Source organism: Solanum dulcamara, chromosome 6 (genome assembly GCF_947179165.1).
Source record: "Solanum dulcamara chromosome 6, daSolDulc1.2, whole genome shotgun sequence".
Lineage (NCBI taxonomy): Eukaryota > Viridiplantae > Streptophyta > Magnoliopsida > Solanales > Solanaceae > Solanum > Solanum dulcamara.
In genome coordinates this window covers 57,889,129-57,914,750 of record NC_077242.1, presented here as the reverse complement: position 1 = coordinate 57,914,750, position 25,622 = coordinate 57,889,129, and the positions used below count along the sequence as shown (strand labels likewise).

Here is a 25,622-nt window from a genome sequence, read left to right as displayed (position 1 = left end):
GTCATTTTAATTAGTACTCATTCTGTTTCATTTAATTCAGATAAGAGGTATAGTGCAACAGCGGATCTCTGAATTTTCCAGGAAAGAAGCATTGTCGTCTTTAACTAGATCTGGATGTGCATATTTAATGCAGGTACATTCAAATGACATCAGCTCTATTTACAACATTTTGTACTAGAAAACGGTATAATTATTACATCTTGCCTGACAAAACTTGGATGCCTGTTCTTTTTATGGTGATGGTGGTGATTTTATTTAGTGTTGGTGTTGGTGGGGGTGTCAGAAGAAGAAGATGAAAAGATACAATTCAACACTGACTACCCAGTCTTGATAGTCATATGAGCAATCCATATTCATTTTTCTTTTTATTTGACAGGATGAATTCAAAGTAATTAATTCTCATTCTCAAGAAAATCAAAGTAATTTGTTGTACATAATAGAGCCACGTCTTACGTTTTCTTTTAACGGTTAGCTCATCTTAGTGTAGATGAATGTTCCTCTATTTGGATTGAGGATAAATGAGCTAAAACTATAGCAGCCTTGGTTTCTTTGAGGAAGGAATCATGACTTCTATATGTTTTTCTGTGAATCACTATTGCCAAAGTAAATATCTGAAGTTGCTTCTAACAAAGTCTTGCTAAAGGCATATTTGGGTAAAATTGGGATATATGTCACTCCATACTTTACCTTTGACATCGTAAATGCAGGTGTGTCAGCTAGAGCATCAACTCTTCAATCACTTCTTCCCATCATCTTCAGAGGACATTTCGAGTTTGACTCCTCTTGTAGATCCTCTGTGAGTTGCCTAACTTCTCTTGTGGGGTTCTTTCTGCATTTGAACCATTTTTGCTTCTTACTCATTTCCTTTCCCACTTTTTCTTTTCTAATTTGCTTCTTTTTTCCTTTTTCTTGTCTTGGTTTGTTTGGGGTGGAGGTTTGGATTCTGTATTGTTTTTCATGCTCCTTGTAAATAAGAGCCAACATTGCAAAATTTTGGTGCCGTTCCGAAAGCTCCCTAGGCCAGAGTTTCTATCAGCGGTAAGTGGGTGTAAACGTTTTCGGACATTATTTGTGTGCTAATAAAAATCAGTGTGGACTATGAGGCTGCCCAATAGCTTAATGATTGTCACTTTAGATCTTAGGGTTTGCACAACATTAGTTCCTAGTTTGGAATTTGAAGCCATCCTGTGGGATCTACGCCTATCTATTCCTCTGAAAGAGCTGCTCAGATTTCCCTCTGGGTTAGATTTGCAGGTTGCTCCGGCCATCAGTTATGAGTATGTGCTATGTTTATGTATCAAGTTAGTGTGGTCAACATTTGCTCCTGCGAAGCTTCAACTGCTTTGACTTTGAGATTCAAATGTGGAGGTTACATGTGAAAGTTATAGTAACTTCAAGTCAAACCAGGTCCTTCAAGTATATGCTTTAAATTATTCTCCAAAACAAAAGTATAAGCTTTAACTCAAAAGGTGGGTAAACAGTTGCTTTTTGATAAAGAAGGTGGCAGAACAATTATTTAAGTGAAGGTTAAAGGGTTGGCTCATTATCTATTAAGCTCCAAACCATGTGCCAGTTGGCCCTTGAGATTTCTTGGTTAGGTGAGAAATCAGTCTTCTATGCCCGTAAAAGTAAAATCACGAAGTCTGGTGAAGCCTTATTTGTTTTCATTAAGATTAAGATATTTGTATTTAAATACACATCTGAATATTAAGATTTAGATGTCTGAATTTGAATGCACACCTGAATAACTAAGATGTGTTAATAAGATCTGAATACTAAACGATGAAGATGTTTTTTTTTTCAAAAACTGAACATATAAATGTTTTTATTTAAATATAAATATATATGAAATAAAAAAAATACTAAATTAATCTACTACCATATCTTTTAAAATTATATGGTGTTGGTGATGGCTAGCGGTGGTGGTTGTGAGTAGTAGCTAGTGGTGATGGTAGGTGGTAGTAGTGGTGGATGGTGGTAGTTGGTAATGGCGGCCAATAGTTTGCGGTGGATAATAGTGATAGCTATTGGTGGTGATGAATGATAACGGTGGTTTGACTATATATAGTGGTGATTGTCGGTAGTGCGTAGTGTTTGTTGTGGTAATGGTGGTTGGTGTTGATAATTGTAAATGTGGCTAATGGTGGTGATGATAGTTAGTGATCTATGAGAGTGTACTTAGTATCTAGATACATTTCATGCATCCTTGAAAGCTGTTTTAACATACCTGATTTTGTTATAAAGTGGTAAGGTTCATATCCCCTCTTTTTTTTGTACATTGATATTTTTAATGGACAAAGTAGGGGTCAGGCTAAACCTCCCACTTCTAGTAGAAGTAGACCACTAGAGATGGCTTAAATAAATAAATAAAAAATGGTGGTTACAATCGATTATAGTGATTGACAGTGGTGATGGTTGTGGGTGAGGATGGCGGTAATTGAACATTATGGGCGGCAACGGCAGTAGTTGATAATGGTGGATGATGGCGGTAGCGGCGAATGGATGAAATTGTTGAACTACCATCTTTGGAGAATCTTTTCAAAAGATATCTTAATGATATTAGGACTTTATTATAGATTTTAATAATTCAGATCTATTCAAACCCATTATGTGGTTGTAACATGAACAAAAACAAATGCACTTGATGATTATGATTTGAATTATTCAGATCTAAAAACCAAACTGGCTTAATGACTGAGATATGAATGGTTAAGAGTAAGACCATCATTAAGTGCAAACAAATGAGGCTAAGGAAACCTAATTGTTGTCAATTACTACGTGTGATGTGCTTCTTTGTGATTTGCTGACTCATCTCACTATATGGGACTTCCAGTCACTCCCCCTTGGGTGATATATGAAATGAGATGTCCATTACACCTGTACTTTCCTTTTGGTTCATAATCTTAACTTACATGTATGTTCTTCCTTATTGTGGGGTAGAGAGACAGAAAGCCTTGCGCTTTTATCCATCAAAATTTGACCTAGAATATAAGCTTCATCATATTTATAGTTTTTCTTGTCAAGTTAATGTGATTAGATAATATCAATGGAGGGAGTTACGGTTACTGATAGTTAATCTAATGGCAGATTTTCGATGTTGGTAAGTTTAATCAGTAGTGAAACATGTACCTTTTATATATAAAAAAGTAATGGAGCGTGTTATTTGGTTCACTTTATAACATTACTTTTTATCTTTGCTCCATTCTATTAATCGGAGATATGCAATCAGATATTCTCTGCCTCCTGCATTCTCAAGCTATATTTCTACTTGCCTCCTTTATTTATAAATAATCTTGTTTATGTAGTCCATGAGAAGTCATATTTTTGAGCTTACGTCCTCTGCATAACATGATATAAATATTCTGTGCATAGCATCTAAATCTACGTGCTCCTGACTCATCTCTCAGTTGGTCCAGTTACAGCAGTTCAATGAAGCGTTGACACGTTATACTCCCTCCGTCCCATTTTAGGTGACGGTGTTTGCTGGGCACGGAGTTTAAATAAGACTTTTGAAACTTGTGGTCTATAATAGGCCATAGACATTTGTGTGACTATAAATCATATCATTAAGGGTAGAAATATAAGTTTAAAGTTAAAATAGTTTCCAAAAAGGAAAAGGTGTCATTCTTTTTTGGATAAACTAAAAAGGAAAATGTGTTGCATAAAATGGGACAGAGGAAGTATTATCTATATGCCCCTGAAGCTGCTAGAACTCGAGCTTTGCTTTTTTGATGATAAGTAACTTGATCTCTATGTGTCTTAAGGTTACAATTTCCTCCCTACCAACTGCAGGTGTACTTTCCTCTACGATACATTGCGTCCGAAACTTATTCACGAAACAAACCTGGATGTTCTTTGTGAACTGGTTGATATCCTTAAAGTTGAAGTTCTAGGAGAACAACTGAGCATACGGGGGGAGTCATTGGCTGGGCTACGCCCAACACTGGACAGGATTCTAGCAGATGTTCATGAGCGATTAACTTTTTGTGCTCGCACCTATATCCGTGATGAGGTAACATCCCAAGTATTGCTCGGGCATTTTATTTAAATGCTGTTTGGCGGCTTATCTGTTACTCGGACATGAGATAATATTATGCGAAACTTTGCTCATATAATTGTTACACTCACTTTAATATCTTTATTTTTCTTTTCCGCTTGCCTTGATTTCATCACTCAATCAGCACCCTCATGGATAGATGAATAGTGCCAAAATTAGATACAGTATAAATTAGGCCTTTTTTCCTGTTGCATGGATTTTGGTTAAAAATAGAATGTTCATTTATACCCAAACATAAGCAGGTTGTATCTCATGGTATATACTATATACTGTTGCTCTATAGCTTAGCTTTTTATCTCTATTGTTCTCTTAGCTGCACTATTTTCCATTGTTGTGATATGTTGTACCTTCAAACAGAATCGCCCATTAGTGAAAATGAGCGATTTTTTCGTTGGAGTTTGAAGCACTTATCTTTTCCATTCTTTCTTATGATTGGCTTATCATGATAACTTACTCGAAAGTTAACTCTTGTGTGGTGGAAGGAATATGCTTTGTGGCAGACTTCTGACAATTGAACATATCCAAGAGGCTCTTGAGTGAATTATTCCAATTCATGTGATGTTGAGTAACCTTTTGGAATTTGAATCTAGTAGGTACTTCATCACTTTCTGAAATGCTTGGTTTCACGTAGTGTTGGAGATACTAAGGAAAAATGAAAATATTAGAAGGTTGTACATTACAGTTTTTCTCTTTTTTGATAGCTTAGAATAATTTTATAAAAAGGCACCAAGGTTGTGCTACCGAGGTACAAACAGAGCACAAAACATCTGATCTACACTGAAGTATGCAAACCCAAAGCCCCGAAAAGGGAGAAGATCCCAACAAAAGGCCTCACAACTCTCTGCCACTACTTATTTACAAGTTTATGGAAAAATATAGGACTATCCATCATTATGAGAAAATTCTTTCGTGTTTACTTAGTTTTCGTGCTGTTGATTTGATATTTGTTCAATGTTCATTCGGTTCCCGAGCTAATCTTTTCTCCTTTCTGCCATATTTCCATTTCTACTCTGTGCATCGTTTTTTTGGATTAATAATGCAGAGTGGTAGGAGCTTCAATGTTGTATAGCGTTCACTTTAGATGTGTTTAAATGGGAAACATGGTCAGTGATGATTCATATAGCTAGCCCCAACTAGTTCGGAGTGAAACGTAGTAGCTGTTGGTAGGAGTTTCAATGGATTTATATGCAGATGATAAATGTCGTTTATTAGGGAATATGATAAGTTGGGATTGATAAGAGAAGGATATTTGACAATATAAGTTGGGATGAGTGGAGTAATGCACATGTATTACTTCCTCACAAGTAACGAGTGGTCTACAAATAATTTGGTCTGCCTTCTTTCCCTGCTTTGTTTTCAGATTGCAAATTACCTTCCGTCAGACGAGGATCTGGATTACCCTAAAAAGTTGGAGCAATCTGTTTCAGCAGAACTGGATTCACCATCTGTAAGTGCCAAACTCTTTGTCCTGTGACAGGTATTCAGTTGACTTCTGTGACATATATCTTTAGAGGAAGCAAGAGCTAGAATATCTTTTATTTTTATCTTTTTTTTTGTTTCTTTGCAATTTTTTGGTGGAGAAGTTTGCATTCTGTTATGGAAGTTGCAGTTTAATATATGGAGGTTCTGTAAAATCAATATCTTCCTTAAGGGTGTGGACTGATTCTTCTTGACCTGTGATTCTAGTTGGATGACATTTATTGCACAGTACGAAGCAAGCTATATTAAAGTTGAAGGTGTAAAAATTGGAAATTAGAGGTCTGATGGAATTTGTTTATTAAAATTCTTTTTTCTTTTAAGAAAGAATTTTAAAATTTCTGTTAGTATAGACTATAGATCTTGAATTGGTTATTTTATTTTCAATAGGTCAAGTGTGCTGCTTTTGGCCTTTAGCAACCTTCACAAAAACTTGGTTTATATCAATAAAATTGTTTTAGAAGAAAATATGTTAATTTATGCTGATTTATGTAACTTGAAATTTGTTTGTTTACAGATACTTTTCCTGCCTCTTTGCTGTTAAACATGATTTTCTGCAATTTTGCACCATATTCTATCTCCTTATTTTTTTTTCTTTTGTTACTTTGCACCATATTCTCTGATTCCATATTTTAAATTTGGTGCAGACTGATCAAAACCACGATGTTTCCAGAACCTGGTATCCTCCCCTGGAAAAAACTATATCATGTCTATCAAAACTGTACTGTTCTCTAGAATCAGCTGTTTTTACTGGATTAGCTCAGGTAAGCAGTTACTTTTTCTATCAGTGTCCCTTCTAATCGTAGTCAGATGTTACTGGATCCTTATTTCCTCTTTTTCTTTCTCAGGAAGCTGTAGAGTTCTGTTCATTATCCATTCAAGTAAGTTTCTGTAGTTGAAGTTCATGGTATTTTGACTGTTCTGCTGATTATGCTGTTAAAATTTGTAATGTTGTATCATTTGTATTTTTTGTTCAATATGCTGTTTGTTATTGCTGAACTTATAATTCCTTCAGAAAGCTAGCAAGCTTATTGGCAAAAGATCGTCTTCAATGGATGCACAACTTTTCCTAATAAAGCATCTACTCATCCTGAGGGAGCAGGCAGGTTTCTCTTACTTGCTTATGAAATTCCTAGTTCTTTTCATCGCTGCCGGATTCTAACTTAAGATGCCTTCCAGATTGCCCCATTCGACATAGAATTTTCAGTCACGCATAAGGAACTTGATTTTTCGCATTTGCTGGTGAGTATTGAGTATCTACTATTTACGCTGGTATTCATTTCTTCATTGTCCACCACTTCGCTGCTGCAGATGTATTTTTTCTTTTTGATAATTACATTATCTGATTTGGAGAAGAGGCTCTTTTTAGATATGTTTCTAGTTTGTTATAAAGGCAGAGTTTACTCTTTTCACTATGCAATATTAGATTAAATCATCTCTTACGGAATCAAGAAGAAATGGAAAATTGACTTCAGTGAAGCACAGTAAGTAACCCCTTTGATCTCTGTTGTCAAGTTTGGAACCCTTGTCATTTTCCTTCACAATTTCACTGATTTAATCCATATGGTAACTCTGGGTGACACTGGTCATGGATGAAAGCTGCATCAGGACAGTTATGTGTTAAGAGTTAACTTTTCCCCTTGATTGTCAGTAAAATTGAAGCACAAGTCATTTCCAACCAAAATCTTATTCAATTTGGAGTCAAACTCACAAATTGCTTCCTTCAAAATTTTTGGCTGAGTCATATGGTGTGAATGCTCAAGTAACAGACTATACCATATATAAGATTCTGATCCTATCCAGGATCGTGAAGACAGTGGTGTACCTGTACGTATACCATATCAAGCTTAGACGAATAGTTCTCAGGTACCAAATGCAGGGAATATTGGATTGTAGTAGGATAAGGCCAGTCCAAACGGAGGTGCCTCCCAATCTCACTGAAGATCCTGTCACTGAAAAGGAAAATCTCTGAAGTCCAATTATGATGCTAGCTGGAATAAAGATCTTGCTCTGGTATGTCAAAAGAATTGTCTATCCTACACATAGGCTGGAGACACATTCTTGTCCAATAATATTCTCTTTCCTTCAAGCCAAATGCATCATACAATTCCAGACATTGCATTTCTCCATAAAGTTTTGCTCTTGCTAGAATATTCCAAAAACCACAAACTGATGCAAAGAATAAGCTTAGAAGACTTATCACCTGAAGAATATCTTCTCTGACACGAATTTCGAGGAATTACTTAAAACTCCCCAAAACATCTCTTTCTACACTGCAAAACAACTGTAAATCTGTGGAACATGTTTTTATGTATTCTGGGAATGTGCTGCGTAATGCCTAAGACCACTAAAGTTTGCTGATTAGTTGGAAGGAGATTGGGAGAAGAGAAGCAGATGAGGACTGGTGGGAACTGATCCCAACCTGCATTTGGTGGACTTTGTGGAAAGAAATACAAGATGCATTGAAGACAAGATTAACAACATTCAGAAAATCAAAAACTGCCTTAGTTTGCTTTACTTTTGGTGTAAACAAGATATGGTGGGGGCAAATAGAACTTTTGTTGATTTTAAAGGAAATCTGTTGAGACTCATGGATTAATGTCTATGTTTTTTGCCTTGCCCAGAAGGGGTTGAAACAAGCTTAGATGACAACAATATACATGCTGCACCCATGATGCTGAATGATCTCTACCACAATTTCCAATGTGAAAATAAACGAGAACGAGTCAAGTGTATAACCCCCATTATTGTGGAACTCATCAAAGGCTTCCATGAGCTCATCTTAAAGTATCCCAGTACGTATGAAAAAGGTCAGCCTAATGAAAAAAATGATTGTCTAAAATTCTTGCTTCCAAGGTTTTGGTCTAGTGGTAAGATGTGTAGTGTGTGATATGTGGGTTAGGCGCACACTATGGGTTCGAACCCTACTACATATGAGAACCGCCTGGTATTTAAGTATAGAAAGGTAGAGGAGCATGCTCATTATCGATTGAGCTTCAAACCGTGTGTAACTGACCCTTAGGGATTTCTTGGTTATGAAAAACATGATTGTCTAAGCTCAACTTAGAGTTGGAGATTCCACTTCTAAATCTGGACTTGATAGATTCACGGTGTTCACTGATTGGGAGGAGATGGTTCTAGATGTATTGCAAGTCCCTCTTCCTAGATTGATCTCGGATCATTTGATTGTCATGTTAGACGGGAGTAGGAGGAGCTTGCATATTCAGTTCAGGTTTGAAAATATGTGGCTCAGAGCACCAGGTCTTGTTGATAGAGTTAATACTTGGTGTAATGAGTATGAAGTTGTTGGCACACCATCTTTCTAACTTGCTTGCAAATTAAAATTGTTAAAAGGGAGATATAAGGAAGTGGAATAAGGAGGTGTTTAGGAGGGTGGAAATTAAAATGAGAGAGTTGATTAATCAAGTGGGGGAGATAGAGCATGCGGAAGGAGTGAGGGGGTTTGAAGAGAGGGAGAGAAATTGGAAGGAGGAGGCGAGGGGGGAGATTGCGTCTTCAGCGGTTGCTCAAGTGACTAGTTGGAGGCAAAAAACGAGCGCGTTGTGGTTGAAAGAGAGGGATTCTAATACAATTTTTTTTCATAGAGTTGTAGTAGCAAATAGGAGGAAGAACTTCATTGAGTCTCTTGACGTGAATGGCATAGTGTACGAGGGGGAGGAGGAAGTGAAGGGTGACATTGTAGGTTTTTATGATCATTTGCTTAAGGAAGTTATCTAGTGGAGATTGAAATTGAGCGGGGTGGGGTACGTTAGTATTTAGGTAGATATGGGAAGGAATGAGGGAGTGGTTGGAAAGGGCTATAGGCAAGAAGAGGTGAGGGTGGCGGTGAAGAGTTCTAGGGGGACAAAGCTTCGGGATCGAACGGATTCACCTTAGCTTTTTTCCAATAATGTTGATGATAGTTAAAGGTGAGTTGATGGACACCGTTGTGGAATTCAATGATACTGGGCATTTCGAGATAAGGCTTAATGCGTCTTTTAATACTATTGTGATTTGTGCCAAAGAAGGATGGAGTGACCAATATTAAGGATTTTAGACCTATTAGTTTAGTAGGAAGCATTTACAAGATTATCTCTAAGATGCTTTCAAATAGACTAAAGAAAGTTTGTATATGTCCACTTCTCAAAATGCTTTTGTGGAAGGACGACAACTATTGAATGTAGCTCTCTCTTGTGGCAAATAAAGTGGTTGATTCTAGAAAGAAGAAGGGTGAGCTAGGTATTTTGTGTAAGTTGGACCTTGAGAAAGCTTATGATCACTTGAACTAAGAATTCTTGGATCTTATTATGTCGAAGATGGGTTTTAGAAATAAGTGGAAGAGATGGATCATGTTTTGCATTTCTACTACAAGCTTCTCTGTATTGGTGAACGGGAGTCCATGCAGTTTCTTTGGGAGTTTGAGGAGCTTGAGACATGGGGATCCTTTGTCTACTATTTTATTCATCTTGCTTATGAAATCTTTGAGAAAAATGATGGATAGGGTGTTTAGTGGAGATCTTTTGAAGGGTTTTGATGATTTCTGTAAAGGGCACATCAATGTGATAGTTACACATCTTTTATTCAAAAATGATATGTTGATCTTCTGTGATGTAGAGTTGTCCCAGCTAGATCATTTGAGACAAGTTCCTATTCGGTTTCAGGTTGTGTCAAGCCTTCAGATTAATCTTAGAAAATGTGAGATCACTACGATAGGAGTAGTGAACGATATTGAGGAGATAGCACATATGTTGAAATTGCAAGGTGGGTATTATACCTATTTCTTATCTACCTTTTGATACTTCTAGTGGGTGCTTCCAGCAAAGACGTTGCAGTGTGGAATCCGATAATCGAGAGAGTAGAGAAGTTGCTAGCACGATGGCAAAAGATGTATTTGTTGAAAGAGGGGAAGGAAGTGTTGATCAAAGGCACTCTATCAAACTACATATTTCATGTCATTTTGCAGGCCCCCGACAAAGTAACTGATAGGTTATAACGTCTTCAACGTAACTCTTTATGGGACACATCGGAATACGCTACATTTTTTGAACTAGGAATTTGTCACTTCTCCAAAGGAATGGGGAAGACTTGGTGTGAAAGACCTCAAGGTGTTTAATTAAGTTGTGTTAGGGAAGTCAGGAGTGGATATGGAGATTTGGAGCGGAGGAGAATGCTTTTTGGAGGGAGATGGTAGAGGAAAAGTATTGTATGATGGAAGGGAGAGAGGACTAGAAACATTATAACTGTGTATAGGTATGGTTTGTGCCTTTGTGGAGGAGTATTATGAAGGGGTGAACAGATTTTTGTAGACATGTTTCCTTTAAGGTAGAGGACAGAAGAAAGATTAGCTTCTGGGCACATAAGTGGTGTGGGGAGAGCAAGTTAAGGGAAGTTTTTCCTTATTTATATCATGTATCTTGCCAATGAGAGAAGATAGTCCAACAAATTAGTGGGTCTCACTAGGGGGATATTCACAAGGACTTAAGATTTGGTAGGAACCTATAGCCCTCGGAGATGGAAGAATTTCACAATCTGATGGAGTTTTCACATGGGCCGACCAATCCTATAATTTATCGGATGTATCGAGATGGTGAGAGAGTGGAGATGGATTATCCATTGTTAGCTCTTGTTTATTAGAGATTACTAGTGAGAGGGGAAGATACTTTCCCTCAAGACACTATTTAGATCCCTAGAGCTTTGAGGAAGGTGTGTTTCTTTCTGTGGTTGGCGGGAAGGGTGCAATCTTAAAAGCAAAAAATTTGAGGAAGAGGAGGATCACCTATGTTAGTTGGTGCTTTATGGGTAAGAGTGCAGGAGAAAAACAACGTGGCTAATCGGTTATGGAGGGTGACCTTCAACTTGTTTAGGATGCAATAGGTGATGCCGGGCACAGTGGAGGAGGTATGACAAAGATGGATGCCGGCCACAGTGAAGGCGGCATTACTAAGTTGGACTCCTAGGAGGGGGAAGAGAAGCTCAAGGGCATGGAGTGTTGTCCCTTTAGCAATCATGTGCGCCATTTGGAAAGAGAGAAATAGGAGGGCATTCGAAGGGGTGGAACAAGACTTCGTATAATTGCAGAGTAGCGTTTTGTCTCTAGTTTCTATTTGGTGTACTTTCGAGGTCCTTATTTGCTAAAGGGTGATGCTGGGCACAATGTAGGAGGCATGACAAAGATGGATGCTGGCCACAGTGAAGGAGGCTTTGCTAAGTTGGACTCATAGGAGGGGGAGGAGAAGCTCAAGGGCATGGAGTGTTGCCCCTTTAGCAACCATATGCGCCATTTGGAAAGAGAGAAATAGGAGGGCATTCAAAGGGGTGGAGCAACACTTCGTATAATTGCAGAGTAGCGTTTTGTCTCTAGCATCCTTTGGTGTACTTTCGAGGTCCTTATTTGCATAGAGGATTGAATCTCTTTTGTTTAGAACCATATTTTGACGTAGGTTCTCGTCTTTTGATATACGGGGGTTTTCCCCATTTGTTAACAAAATGATTGACCACCTCAAAAAAAATAATTCTGTAGTGGAATGGACCATCTGTATAAGCCTTCAAATCTGAGCTTTGAACCGTGCGTAACTGATCCTCGGAGATTTCTCGGTTATAATCAAAATATTGTCTAATCTCATCTCAAGGCCGTTGACTGTCTCCTATTCTGTAGTGGAATGGACCATCAGTTTAAGCCTTCAAATCTCATGCTACATGTGCCCAATTTCTTAGCTTTAGATTGACTGTTAGATTGTAAAACTTTCTTTTTATAAATTTCCAGGAGCATCTGAGGCGGATTCTAAGGGGTCAGGCATCAGTGTTTGACTGGTCGAGATCAACTTCATTAGCTAGAACTTTATCTCCGCGAGTTTTGGAAAGTCAAATTGACGCCAAGAAGGTACCTGATCCACTTAGTTTACAGTAGTTTTCACTTGAGTATCTTTTTGTATCAATGGATTGTAGTTCATTTTATTTAGTTCTCTCGTCTCATAAAAAAAGACTAATCTTCATGCATTTTGGTTGACTCTCATGTATAAACAATTATCACTTAATTAATCAATCTACACCTAAATTTCAAACTTGTTATTATCGACAGTCATCATTATTTGACAATTCTAACTATTAACCTGCATCACACTTCTGGTTTATCCATACTTGGGACCGGTTATGCTTGCTCAAAATGTTATTTCACGTAGGTGAATTTCAGTATAGAAAAGTGTTCACAGAAATTCATAAAATCAAATATAATATTGAACCTGTTGCAAAGTCATTTCACTTTTTTGTTCTGCAATCTGTTCCTCAGTTCTTTGCTTAGTGATACCATAGATTGGTAAACAATTGGAGGGTATTGAATAAGATAATGTCGAATACCATAGTTCATTCACAATCCAAATTACAAAGAAAAAAAAGACATCTAGGAAGCATGCATTCTCAAGTTCTGAACAGTGAGTGGCAATACATTGTACACTCTAGTGAGTGTCCCTTCAAGAGCTCTGTTGATCCTTGTTTATTAGTAGCTGACTGATTCATGCTGCTAATGATTAATTATTTCCGAGAACCCTTGATTTATGCCCTTTTTAAATTGTTAGATTGTTATTCGCCACATGTTCAGAAAATTTGTGGTCCCTTGTTCTGGACTTCTGGTACCACTGTGATCTTCCCTTCCTTCCCATTTTTTCTCTGTTGGGACCCTGTTTGTAAACTAACTCCTTTAGTTAAGTTCTTTTTGATATCTGAGAATCCTTTTAGTTCTAGTTTCCGTTTTCGAGTCCCTTCCTTACATTTCACGTTTAAATCCCCAAAAAATACCTCATGAGTGTAAACTACCCTTTAAGTATTTTACACGTTTATTTGGCTAAAGGAATGATGCTTGAGAGCTTCTCCAAAGCATTGGTTCAGCATTGAAGATGTGATTCTGATGGCAGCTTCAGATTCTTTTTCTAAACAAAAGGAATTGGCGCCTAGGTCATGCTTGTTGAAAATTGCTTTTAGTTAATGCAGTAATTTTCTTTTTAGCAAAATAAGTTGCAAGTTTTAGGATGATTGTAAATTCTAAATTTCTAGTAGGTTTTGTTTAGTTGTTGAGATATTTTAGGTTGTTTGAATTTTAAATTATGCAGATATTTTGCTTAAGTTGGCTATTTAAGGCCTTACTATGCTTAATAAAATTATTGAGAGACATTTTCAACCTTTTTTGCTGCCCCATCTTTTAAGAAAAAACCAACAGTGGTATTGGAGCCTTATTGATCATACGGGATCTATGAGTTCTTCTAAAGAACTATTTTCATCCCATTTTTGATCCATCAAGGCTATTCTCAACCCACTTTTAATCTATCATGGCTATTTTCAACCCACTTTTAACGTCAGGGCTATTTTCAATCCACTTTTAATCCGTCAGGGCTATTTTTAACCCATTTTCATCCCGTGCTTATTTTCAATGCACATGCTATTTTCAACCGTGGTAAACAACTGTCTTTTCAACGCCCCATAAATTTTCACCAACAACAACAATCAAATGTGGTTTGTAAGAATGAAATCATAGTTTGAAACTTATGATTTATGGAATGTTGTAATGGAAGAACAATTCTTACAAACACTTCCTCCAAATCCTATCAATGTACACATTAAAACATTTTCAAAAAAGCTTCCCGGACAAAGACAAAGTTAGTGAGGGTATCTTTTAATTACAAAATCAAAAGAAGAAAAAAGAAGAAGAAAATAAAGTTATGTTACGAAAGTGTGCAAGTTCAAAATACTCAAAACAATCCTCAAGCACAAACAATAAAATCAAGAATTGAGGAGAATCAACTTTTTTAAATTGCAACAACTGAAGCAAAGGAGGACTGTTGAAAATTGCTTGTAGTTATTGCAGTAATTTTCTCTTTAGCAAAATAAGTTGCAAGTTTTTGGATGATTTAAATTTTTTAAATTTCTATTAGGTTTTGTTTAGTTGTTGAAATATTTTAGGTTGTTTGAATTTTAAATTACACATATATTGTGTTTTAAGTTGGCTATTTAAGGTCCTTCTATCTTGATAAAATTATTAAGAGACATTTCAACCCTCTTTTGCTACACCATTTTTTTAAAATACCAACATATAAGTGATATAGTTATTATGTTCTAGCCCTTTCCTAGAGGGATAAGATAGCCTATGAAATATGTTGTTTCTTCTAATTCACAGGTAAGTATCATTTGTTGACTTTTATGGGTCCTTTTTTCCCTATATACATCTTAACCATGGTTTTGATTCGGTGTTTTTGGGGTTTTCTTAATGATGCATGGACTTCTATTGATTCTTCCAATTCAGCAGGCGAGTATCATGTCTAACTTTATGAAAACATTTTGGGCCTCTTTTGTCCCATAGAAACCCTTACTAGTTTGATTATAGTATTATTTTATGGCAGTACTGTTCTTCTACTATCTGTTGTTTTTGTTACTATCTATTGTCACTTAAACTGTTTTTGTGTTGAGCCGATGGTATATCGGAAACAACATCTCTACCTCACCTCTAAGGTAGAAGTAAGGTTTATGTAAACACCACCCTCCAGACCCCACTTTGTGGGGCTACACTAGATATTTTGTTGTAATTTTTAAAGTTAGGTACAGGTGGAAGGGTGGTAAAACAGGTTTATGTTCTCCTCTTTGTCCAGTTATGCTTGATTATATGTTATCCTTCCTTTCTTATTTTACCATCTGCTTGCCCTCTACCTTCTTTGAAACAAGGGTATCGACACTTACATGGAAAGATGTGACTTTATCAATCCTCATCCCTGGAAATAGTTGGGCAGGGTGAAATAGATGGCTATATGAATGATGGATACAAAATTTTTAGAAGTTCAATTTGTATAAAGCTTCTTTGAATGCAGGAATTGGAGAAAAGCCTGAAAACTACATGCGAGGAGTTCATTATGTCAGTGACTAAGTTAGTTGTGGAACCATTGCTTTCTTTTGTGACAAAGGTTAGTTTTGTTTTCCATTTTCGTCTTTTGTTCTTTTCTTTATTTGTAGGAGCAATCTTTCGACATTTTTAACTTTGTTCTTTAAATAATTAACGATTTCTATCAGGGTACCTTCTCTTCTCCTTGGCTTCTTTACTTGCTATTTCTTTTTCCCTGAGCCGAAGGTCACGTATCACATTCATTATAAGTGTAACTTTGCACTATTTATAAATAATTAATCAAGTTCTCATTAAATTTTAATTGCTCAAAAGCTGTCATCTCCTTGTATACTTTCAACTTCTTTCATACATGTCTATATGATTTATTCCCCGCCATCTTTTTCTCATCTAATTTTGATATTGAATCTTACCAGCTGTGTCTATACCTTTTACATTGGAGTTTGGGACATATTACCTATGTCTCTTTTTTGTCTTATAACTTCCATTTGAAACTGTTGTAGCTTCGTAGTATTATAAGAAAACATAAACACTTTGTCTAATTAACGGATTCCAGGCTGTACAACTGACTTTTATAAACCTGGATTTTCCGTATTGTATCTCCATAACCATTTCATTATCATGCATATTTGTGTGTACCCAAATCCTTGATTCCCAAGCCCACCATGCTTTGGGAAGTAGGTTTTTTTTTTTTTTGTGAAACTGGTAACATTACTTTATATATCCACAGATATACTACAACCAAAAGTGTAGTTCCCCTTCAAAAATATTACAATCTATCAGAAGCTCAAAACTATATTTTGTTTACATGTAAGATGTCCTTCTGTTTGAGCTAATAAACTATGTTTACACCAAAAATAAAATGAATCTAGGCACTTCATTTTGACCTCCTGTAGACTGTTATATACATTCTCAAAACTCCTATTGTTTTTCTCTTTCCAGATTGACCACCAAATACAAGCTTGGACAATCTTCTATCTGAGTACCCCTCTAATGCTTCCTGGTTTCACCCACCTGATCCCCTTCAGGCTAATGAACATTCTGCATAGCCGGTCTGTTCATTTACAATGTAATTAATGATGGTTGACCATCTCAGCTTGTTCTCCACATAGATAGCACCTAGAGGCCAACTGATAGCCTTTCTTGTTCAGGTTCTCATGTGTTAGAATTGCTTCCTTTGCCAAAAGCCAAGTGAAACAGTACACTTTGTAAGGCACCTTAGGTTTCCATATCATCTTCCAGGGCAAATCGTTCTTCTGTTCCCTTGTCATGTTAAGGGCCTTATAAGCAGACTTGAAAAAGAAGACCCCTTTGTTGTCTTCCTGCCATATCAACAGGTCATTATCCTCATTAAGACTTCTGTAGACTGCTAAAGAACAGGGCAGCTCTGCCACATTTCCAATCTCCCAATCATTTAGCTGTCTTCTTAGGCCAAGAGTCCATTGCTGCCCAGTCCACATGGAAGTTACAGTGGCGTGTTGCAGTTGACATAGTGTAAACAGATCATGGTGTGCTTGTTTCAAGACCACTGTTCCATTTCACTTGTCTTCCCAGAAGGTCTTCATGCCATATCCCACCTTCACTCTGGTTCTTGCTTGTAGCATTGGCCAAAGATTTCTAATGGCCCTCCATACAGTGCAGCTATATGGAATGGTCACTTATTTTGTCATCCACTTATCCTCCATCCCATACTAAGCAGTTATCACATCCTTCCATAGCATGCCAATGGCCTTTTGCAAACTTCCATAACCATTTCAACGTCAGGCTTTGGTTTGTTTCTTCAGATTCCTGATACCCAAGCACCCTGTTTTCTTGCTCACTATTAATTCGTCCCACTTCACTAAGTGGAATTTTCCCTTGTCTTCATTGCCTTGCCATAGGAACTTTCCCCTAAGAGCATCAATGCATTTGGACACACTAGCGGGCATAGGTAATACAAACATCATGTAGGAGGGTAGTGTATCAAGTACACTATTTACTAGTCAATTTGCCTCCCAGTGGCAAGTATCTTCTCACACTTCTCCAATACTCCATTCCAGACCCCTTTTGATTTGCTTGTGGCCCTCAAAGGCATACCTAGGTAAGTAGTTGGAAGCTCACCAACCCTGCCTCCCAGTATATTGGCTAGGCCTTCAATTTCAGTCACTGTGTTGATAGGCTAATTGAACCCCCCCCCCCCCCCAGTTGATATGCAGCCCTGACACTACTTTAAATATGACAAGATCACCTTCATAGTCCTGATTTGTTCTTCTGCCTCACAAATTACCAGAGTATCATCCGCATATTGGAGGTCTGTGATCTCCCTGTTGTTTAAGTCTCCCTCTTGGAAACCCCTGATCCAGATCTTCTCCTTTGCTGTGCTAAGTTACTCATACCCAGATCTATTCAACAAGGTTGGAGAGCTATGTGGGGGATTTATTAATGTTGTTTATAGTATGCATGATACGGCCTGACTTTTCTGAAGTCACAGAACATGGAAAACACACGAAAATGAAGGGGAAGGATTGGTAGCAAATTGGAAGGGAGGCACAACCGTGGGTCTTCTTCAAGGATTAAACCCAGGCTAGGATTAAACCCAGACTGAATGGTGCTAATGTAGCCAATGGGTATGTGAACGATGCCAGACCAGCTGGAGAAGTGGAAAACAAGGAGGGGGGCTCTTTGGGTTTTTACATAAACTTAAGTGGAAAAGGAGGTTGAGGGGATTGTGGAAGTGGTGGATGGGCTGAATGGATAGTATACTAAAGCCAATAATTGGGGGCAACTGTCAAATTCACTTGTTCTGAAGGAATTGTTACATGTGGTGGCTCTAGCATTGGGCAAAGAGTTGGGAAATGGGGGATTCAAATGGAAGGGAGGAACATCCTCAACCTTTAGCAATCATTGAAGGGAGAAGAAGTTAACAAAATGAGCCAGGGATAAATATCTTAACTTTGGAAGTTCTTGACCCCTTACATGACATAGAACAAGTGTCAAGTGGAGGTGGTGGTGCAGCAAGTGTTGACACAACTTTGAGGAAGAGGAATTAGGTGGTAACATAGTGGAGGAAAACATAATGGTGTATGGAAGGAGGAATAGGGATAGGGGAAAGGAAAAGGAAGGGTAGGAGGTGAAGGTTAGGGGAAATAAAAAGATGTGGTCAGTGGATATTAGGATAGATAGTTGTAATATGAGAGGGATGAGTGAATCCGAACAAAAAGGGTCATCATCAAGATAGGCATAAGAGAATGGGGGTAAATCTACGCTTTTTTTAGAAACTGAAATGGAGGTGTCAGATAATATTGTGAGAAGTGTGTGTGTTAAGGGGTAGGGAAGAACATTGGAGGAATAATACTTATATGGGATGAGAGGAAATTAGAGATTGTGGAGGTAAAGATAAGTGAGTTTATGTTAGCAGCTCAATTTAGAAACACTGGAAATGGATGGGATGCTGTGGGGATTTCTGGGAGGGGGTTATGGTCTGTGGGAGGGGTCTAAGGAGAATTTTTGGGAAGAACTTTAGCTCTTTACCTGTCTCCTTTATTCTTAGGAATCTGGTACTACAAGGAGATGGTTAAAAACTCACGAGTCGCAAAAATATTGGACAAACTGAAAATGGTTGTTTTTTTTTTCTTATGCACGATAAATTTGTCTGGAGCCAATCCAATGGACCAACTGCAACCTTCGAAATTCAAGGATGATGGGACCACTCTCCACCCTTCCCCACTTAAATATTGGACATAGTTCACTTGGGCTAGGGCTCGACTTATACGTAAGACACAAGTCCCTCAACCTATGAGCTAACCCCTCCAAAATTTTATATAGTCATCACTATATCATGTATAACACAAGAACCACCAACGTGAAATCTATAATCAAGGTAACTAGCTACAATACCACTTGTTATCTATATTTCAGGTAACTAGCTACAAATACCATCAGTTATTTAATCAGATCATGCTGATTCCTTAGTAGACAACATAAAATCCTTGTAAAATGAAATAAGACATACTTTTGCTTTTTTCGAATGTGTAAATATGGTACCGTCGTAGCCCTTTTGCTGATTTTCAATACAATGCGACCCTCTTTTGTACAAAAACCAGAAGTGATTTAATTAGCGCAATTGTACTCGACAATGTCGGTTTTTGCATTGGGTGGTGGTGGTGGTATGGCCCCACACTGTCTCTATTGTGAATCAATTTCATTGGTATTTTACCTGAGATGTTTTACTTATGGACATGGGAAGCAGTAATAGGACTTTTATTCAGAGGTCTGAATGCAGCTGTGAGCTCAAGTGTTGGAATCGAAATCTGATGTTTTTACGACCTTGCAGATTTGTTCATTTCCTTATGGATTTATTTTTTTAAGAGTTTAACTATTCGGTATGAAATGTCTATAGGTTACGGCTGTTAAAGTTGCATTATCTGGTAGTCAAAATCAAAAACTGGAGTCTGGGATTGCAAAGCCACTCAAGGATCATGCTTTTGCTTCACCAGAAAAGATTGCGGAGCTCCTTCAGAAGGTAAACATATAGATAAGCTTATTTTTTGTTGAATTAAAGAAAAAACCTTTGTGCAACACTGATTTTGTTTTACACAAATTGCTGAATGAACCAAAATAACCAAACCAATCAATTTTTGCTGGTTTTTAATCAACAAACATCATGCCTGCTGATCTTTTGTTATTCAATCAGTGTTTCCCTCTCTTTCGACTTACATGCTGATCCATTTATTCGGCACAGGTCAACACAGCAATAGATGAAGATTTGCCTAGGGTGTTGGTAAAAATGAGGCTCTATCTGCAGAATTCATCGACCCGTGCAATACTTTTCAAACCCATTAAGTAAGATCTTTTGTACAGTTATAGCGTGATAAAACTTGTTTAATTTGTTAATCTTTTAAATCTTTGTACTTGTGAGAAGTAAAGGCACAAGAAAATATTATTAAATTGTGTAAATCACATTACTACAATGAACCCATACATTACAATCCTTTTACATGTAAGACAATATATACCGAGATTGTTATAGATTTAACTAATATGAGGACCAATGAGGGACTAGGTGAAAACACGTGCAAGCTGATTATTTGATTTCACAAACTTGTAACAGTATCTCCCAAGAGCTAAGTTGCTCGGACTTGGTTGCGGGTGTCCGATACGGGTGTAGATCTAGAAGTCGGATCCTTCATGACTTTAATTTTAAGATTCGGGGGTATGAATTCAATTATGGATACAAGTGCGAGGATTTTACTAAAAATAATTCAAATATCTTTAAGTAGAGTTGCGAAAATATGTCTGAATTATGGTGGACTATTTGGAAGTAAAGGAATGCACCAACTTTTGAGTGCAAGTTTGAATATGATTATTATTAAGTAATGCGTCTCCTTACTATTTTTAGGTGTAACATGACTATTACAAATCATATAGAAACCATTATAGACTTCTTGAGTTAATTGCACATTCAACACTGCTATTGATCTGGAAATATCTTTAAAGCACCTTCTGGTTGCAAACTTATTAGTACAAATATCTTTTGATGATAAAAAAAGATTAACCTGAATTATGATTTCACCTTATCTTTTGTTTTGATTTTAGAAATCAGTGTATCTGTGTCAAATTTCTCTATCTATTTTGGTGAAAGTATCCAAAATTGATTGATCATATCTGGTACAGATCCCACATGCACACCGTGTCGTGCCGGCACAGGTATGACACCAAAAGTGAAGAGTTTGTGCAACTTATTTTTTTCTCTGATGAAGTGACATTCAATCTTAATGTGTTTAGTCCTCCAACGGAACATCAGATTTGGAGCAATATTAAAGGCAGTTTGATTATCACAACCAAGTTCCATTTGATTGATTTCTTCAAATTTCAATTCTCTGAGCAACTGTTTCATCCAAACTAGATTGAGTAACCATACTTAGGTTCTTGCTTTTCCAAGACATAATTTTACTCGGAAAATATCTAAAACATACTTCCGTTGTTATATAACAATATGTGATCTAGACAGAGAGACCTCGATACTCAGAAAAGCTTCAATCTTCCTAAATCCTTAGTCTGGAAGTGTTGAAAGAGATGTTGCTTCAGACTAGTGATACTATCCTGATCATTGCCATTAATAACAATATCGTTAACATAAACCACCAACTAAATACACTGATTGAGAGTCGAATGTAGATAAAACACAGAGTAATCAGCTTCACTACAAGTCATGCCGAACACTTGAATAAATGTGTTTAGACTTGCCAAACTAGGCTTGTGGAGACAGTTTGAGACGATATACAAGAGCACTAGATCCTCCCTAAGAAACAAAACCAGGTGGTTACTCCATATAAATCTCATCTTCAAGGTCGCTGTGGAGAAAAAACATTTTTAATGTCTAGATGATAAAGAGTCAATGACAAACAACTATGGAAAGAAACAAACAAACCTATTCTATCTCAACCATGAGGAAGAAGTAACACTGTAATCAAAGCTCAAATATCCAAGTACACCGTGACAACAAGTGAGAAAGTGCTTCACCTGTAGATTTAGGGATGAAAATAGATGACAAAAATGATACAAAGGCATAATGGGGTGATGACACACGATGATAACTTAAAAATGTATAGTGGGGGTTGATTGTATACCTTTTTGAAGTGTAATCGATTGACTAGGAGGAGACAAGTCCGTGGTAGGTGCAGGGTCTGTCGCACGATGTGAATCATCTTGATCTTGGTGCTTGACGTGGACGACAATGATAAGTTGGGAAAAGTCGATATAGGTAAGACCTTAGAGATATGAGGATGATCTAAAGAAGATGTAAAGGCTGAGACTTAAAAAGTATGGCTGTTAGGATTCTTAGAGAAGGATCGAGTCATAGGATGATGAACAACATAATCTGAATCATTTGACTTTGACTTTCCCTTGCCTTTGTTTGAATTCCTAGATTGACTTATTTTGTATATAACTTTAGCTCGTTGAAGGGAGGCTGAAATCTTAGAGTTCAATAGAAGAGAGAACTCAGATCTCTTGTTTTTATTAAAATACGACTTAATGATTTATTCATCAGAAACCCCTTTAAATAGGAGTCTTATTACAACAATGTGAAGTCAAATCCTTGTGCAAGTAGGAAACCTAAATGCTATTCGAAACTAATAAATTTAGCTTAAACTAATCCTTATGAAGTTATGAAACATAAATCCTATTCTAGAATAAAAAAGAAAGCTGCAACAACAACAACAACATACCTAGTGAAATCCCACGAGTGGGGTCTGAGGAGGGTAGATGTACGCAGACCTTACCACGAGAGGCTGTTTTCGAAAGACCCTCGGTTCAAAAGTACCTGTCCCGAGAAAGAGAGAACAACAATATATATATACATACACACCATATCGGCTAAAACAAGAAGCGCTGCAAATTCTACAAGACAAAGAACAAAACCAATATCAAAAAGTGCCAGTCAGGGGGCACTAACAAGACAACTAAGCAGGCCTGCCTAGACCTAACACCCACCCTAAACCATCACAGGGAAATACAACATTCTACCCCTGCTAGCCTTCTACCCTTACTACTAAAAATATAATTAAATACTTAATTTAATTGGCTTCTAACACAGCCACAACATTACCCCCTCATGTTGAAAGAGCTTGTCCTCAAGTTCGAATTTCACGGCAATCATCTGGAACTTCTAGAATAGTGTTGTCAGCCGGATCATCCAATTCCTGCCAGAAAAGTCGTTTGCACCGCTGAATGGTTGAATATTGTTTGTTACAATTATAGCATAATCCCTTAGCTCTTCTCTGCCATTTCTGCACGAGTTAATCGCTTGACACAAAGGGTTTGGTTGCTGGTTTGGGTATTACTCGAGGTAAATGAGTCGACTAAACTAGTAGCAGATTTTACCGAGTTTATTGTGCTGCCAAGACTTGTCCGAGATTGCTGCCATGCCCCCTTGCTAATATTATTTACTTGTTGCAGTTGATGATTTTGTTCTAAAGACCTAGATACACTCATGGCCATCGATAAGTCAGGTGGTTTGAGCAACTGCACATTCATTTTGATTGAATCATCCAATCCCACCACAAATATTCCCACGTGCAAGTGTTCTGGAATAAGCTCATCAGCCCTAGCAAGCTTTTCATGAAACTGACATCGATAAATTTCAACTATACCAGCTTGTCAAAGCGTGACCAATTTTCCACCGGGTTACTACTTTCAGGAGGTCCAAATCGTTAGAAACAACGTTTCTGAAATTCTTCCCAACTCATTGGGCCCTTTACTTGTTTAAGTTGATGATACCATAATTGTGCTTCTCCCAACATGTGAAACCTAGCCACTCCAACCTTTTCCACTTCTGTTGTATGTTGATTTTTAAAATAATTGTTCACAGCGATACACCCACATTAATGGGTCGTTGGAGCCTTCATAAGTAGGAAAATCCATCCTTGCATACCTTGGTACTATCGAATGGGAATTACCACTTGGTGGATGATTCTGATCGGCTAGTTGAATAGGTTGTGTATTGCCTCTACTTTCAAACCCTCATGCTTAAGAAGATCCTTGTTTCAGTAAGAGAATTTATGTAATAGCTAACTTAGGCTATAAATAATGGAGAATAGCTCCTTTAGAGTTGGACTATTTTGATATTTGAGTGTAACTCTTGAGAGAGTTTGAGGCTAAGGCCATAGTTGTTATATGTAGGACGTAATTACATTAATATTCTAACTATACTTTGTGTCTTGATGTGTCCTCTGGTGGGTTTAAGTATCCAAAATTAGATTGATAAATCCATGCTGTTCAGACATAAAGAAACAATAGTTCTCCTTTCTGATGTTCATTCCCAGCATAATCTTGTTCATTCCCTAATGAGAGACAACATGTTGAAATTTTTGTCCCGGTTTCCTTTTCATTATGTATTTATGGTCACAATAAGCTACAGCCTATGCATAGGGGGTGTGCCAGAAAATTTAACTGAAGACGATGGCTTCCTAAAAGAATGACATAATTGTTTAGGAAATATAAAAACAACACATTTATTTAAAGTCTCTGGGTTAAGGTCAAAGCATTAAGGAAATATACAAACTACACATTTATTTAATCTTTGTGTGTTAAAGTCATGCTTTGTATTGTTGCAAATTCTGTATTTTGTACTTCTTTATCATTTAAAGGATTCTGAGACTCTAAATCAGTTTTCATATTTGTGCAGGACTAATATATTGGAAGCACACGTTCAAGTGCTATCCCTTCTGAAAAAAGAATATACACCTGAGGATAGACAAGACCTTGTCAAGATGGTTTCAATGCAGGATTTGGAAGCTAAACTAGATAAGCTTCTATAATGAGCTTCCGTTATAGAAATATCATTTAGTAGTTATCATAAAGCTTCTACGATGAGCTCCCAAAGCAGTACTTTCTTCAATTTCGACTTCTGTGATACAAGAATTTATCGTGGTGGAGGTTCCCGGAACTTTTTGGTATGGGGGAAGGTTTTAAACCCAGTGCAATTCATATACATCGATCCTATGGTGATTATAGATCATACATGTAAAGCTTTACTGAAGGAACAACTTAAAGAGTTGGCTTCCGGATTTGTCATTATCAGAAGAATTTTCCATCGATTCCCTCAGGCTGTGAACAGAACTCCAATGCATCACTCTTTTTGCTGTGGTAACATTCAATTCACAGTAGTATCTAGTAAGTAAATTTGAACTTTAGGCTTTGCGCTATTGGTGTCATATTTGGGGTTTTCATTACCTTCGTATTTGAAAATTCTTCTTGTATGCCATGTAAACATCTCACTGTAGATGCAGATCCAAGATTTTACCGCCACTTGGTTAATTTTACTACTACCCTCTGTTCCGCTTTACTTTGATTGTCATAGTTTGACTTGATACAATTTAATTAAAAAATGAAAACATTTGAGACATGATCGTAAACATATTATAAAATTTGTTGGTGTTATAATTTTTTTGAAACTTTGATATTTAAACATGTCAGTAATATTTGTCTAGCTATAAAATAAGCTTCGATAAGCTGGGACATGGAAGTGAAAACCCTCAACTTTAAGCCCTACCTTTCTTTTGTAATGAGATTAAAGCATTTTGTGATATTGGATAATCGAGTCTGGATGTTAAAAGGGCAATATTATTTTATCAAAATTTTCAAAGGAGTAACAAAAATTTCTAAGAAACCATGAGGAAACAAGATCCAATTTTCCCTCTTCTTCCCTGCATGGTCTCATAAACAGATTTG

At 37.1% G+C, this 25,622-nt stretch overlaps 1 protein-coding gene across 2 annotated transcripts in view; it reads left to right on the top strand.

Moving 5' to 3' along the window:
* LOC129891188 (conserved oligomeric Golgi complex subunit 3-like) overlaps positions 1-25,236 on the top strand; it is a 34,778-nt gene extending 9,542 nt beyond the window's left edge. The window contains exons 14-27 of one of the 2 annotated variants that reach the window (XM_055966465.1): positions 41-133; positions 708-796; positions 3,793-4,012; positions 5,418-5,504; positions 6,181-6,297; positions 6,382-6,414; positions 6,549-6,635; positions 6,713-6,775; positions 12,297-12,413; positions 15,382-15,474; positions 19,789-19,911; positions 20,131-20,231; positions 21,063-21,095; positions 24,577-25,236. In XM_055966465.1, coding sequence (XP_055822440.1) covers positions 41-133; positions 708-796; positions 3,793-4,012; positions 5,418-5,504; positions 6,181-6,297; positions 6,382-6,414; positions 6,549-6,635; positions 6,713-6,775; positions 12,297-12,413; positions 15,382-15,474; positions 19,789-19,911; positions 20,131-20,231; positions 21,063-21,095; positions 24,577-24,709 — 1,389 coding nt within the window. In that variant the 3' untranslated portion in view covers positions 24,710-25,236. The remainder of the gene's footprint in view (positions 1-40; positions 134-707; positions 797-3,792; positions 4,013-5,417; positions 5,505-6,180; positions 6,298-6,381; positions 6,415-6,548; positions 6,636-6,712; positions 6,776-12,296; positions 12,414-15,381; positions 15,475-19,788; positions 19,912-20,130; positions 20,232-21,062; positions 21,096-24,576) is intronic. The other variant, XM_055966464.1, reaches the window with a different exon arrangement.
* Positions 25,237-25,622: the final 386 nt, after the last annotated feature.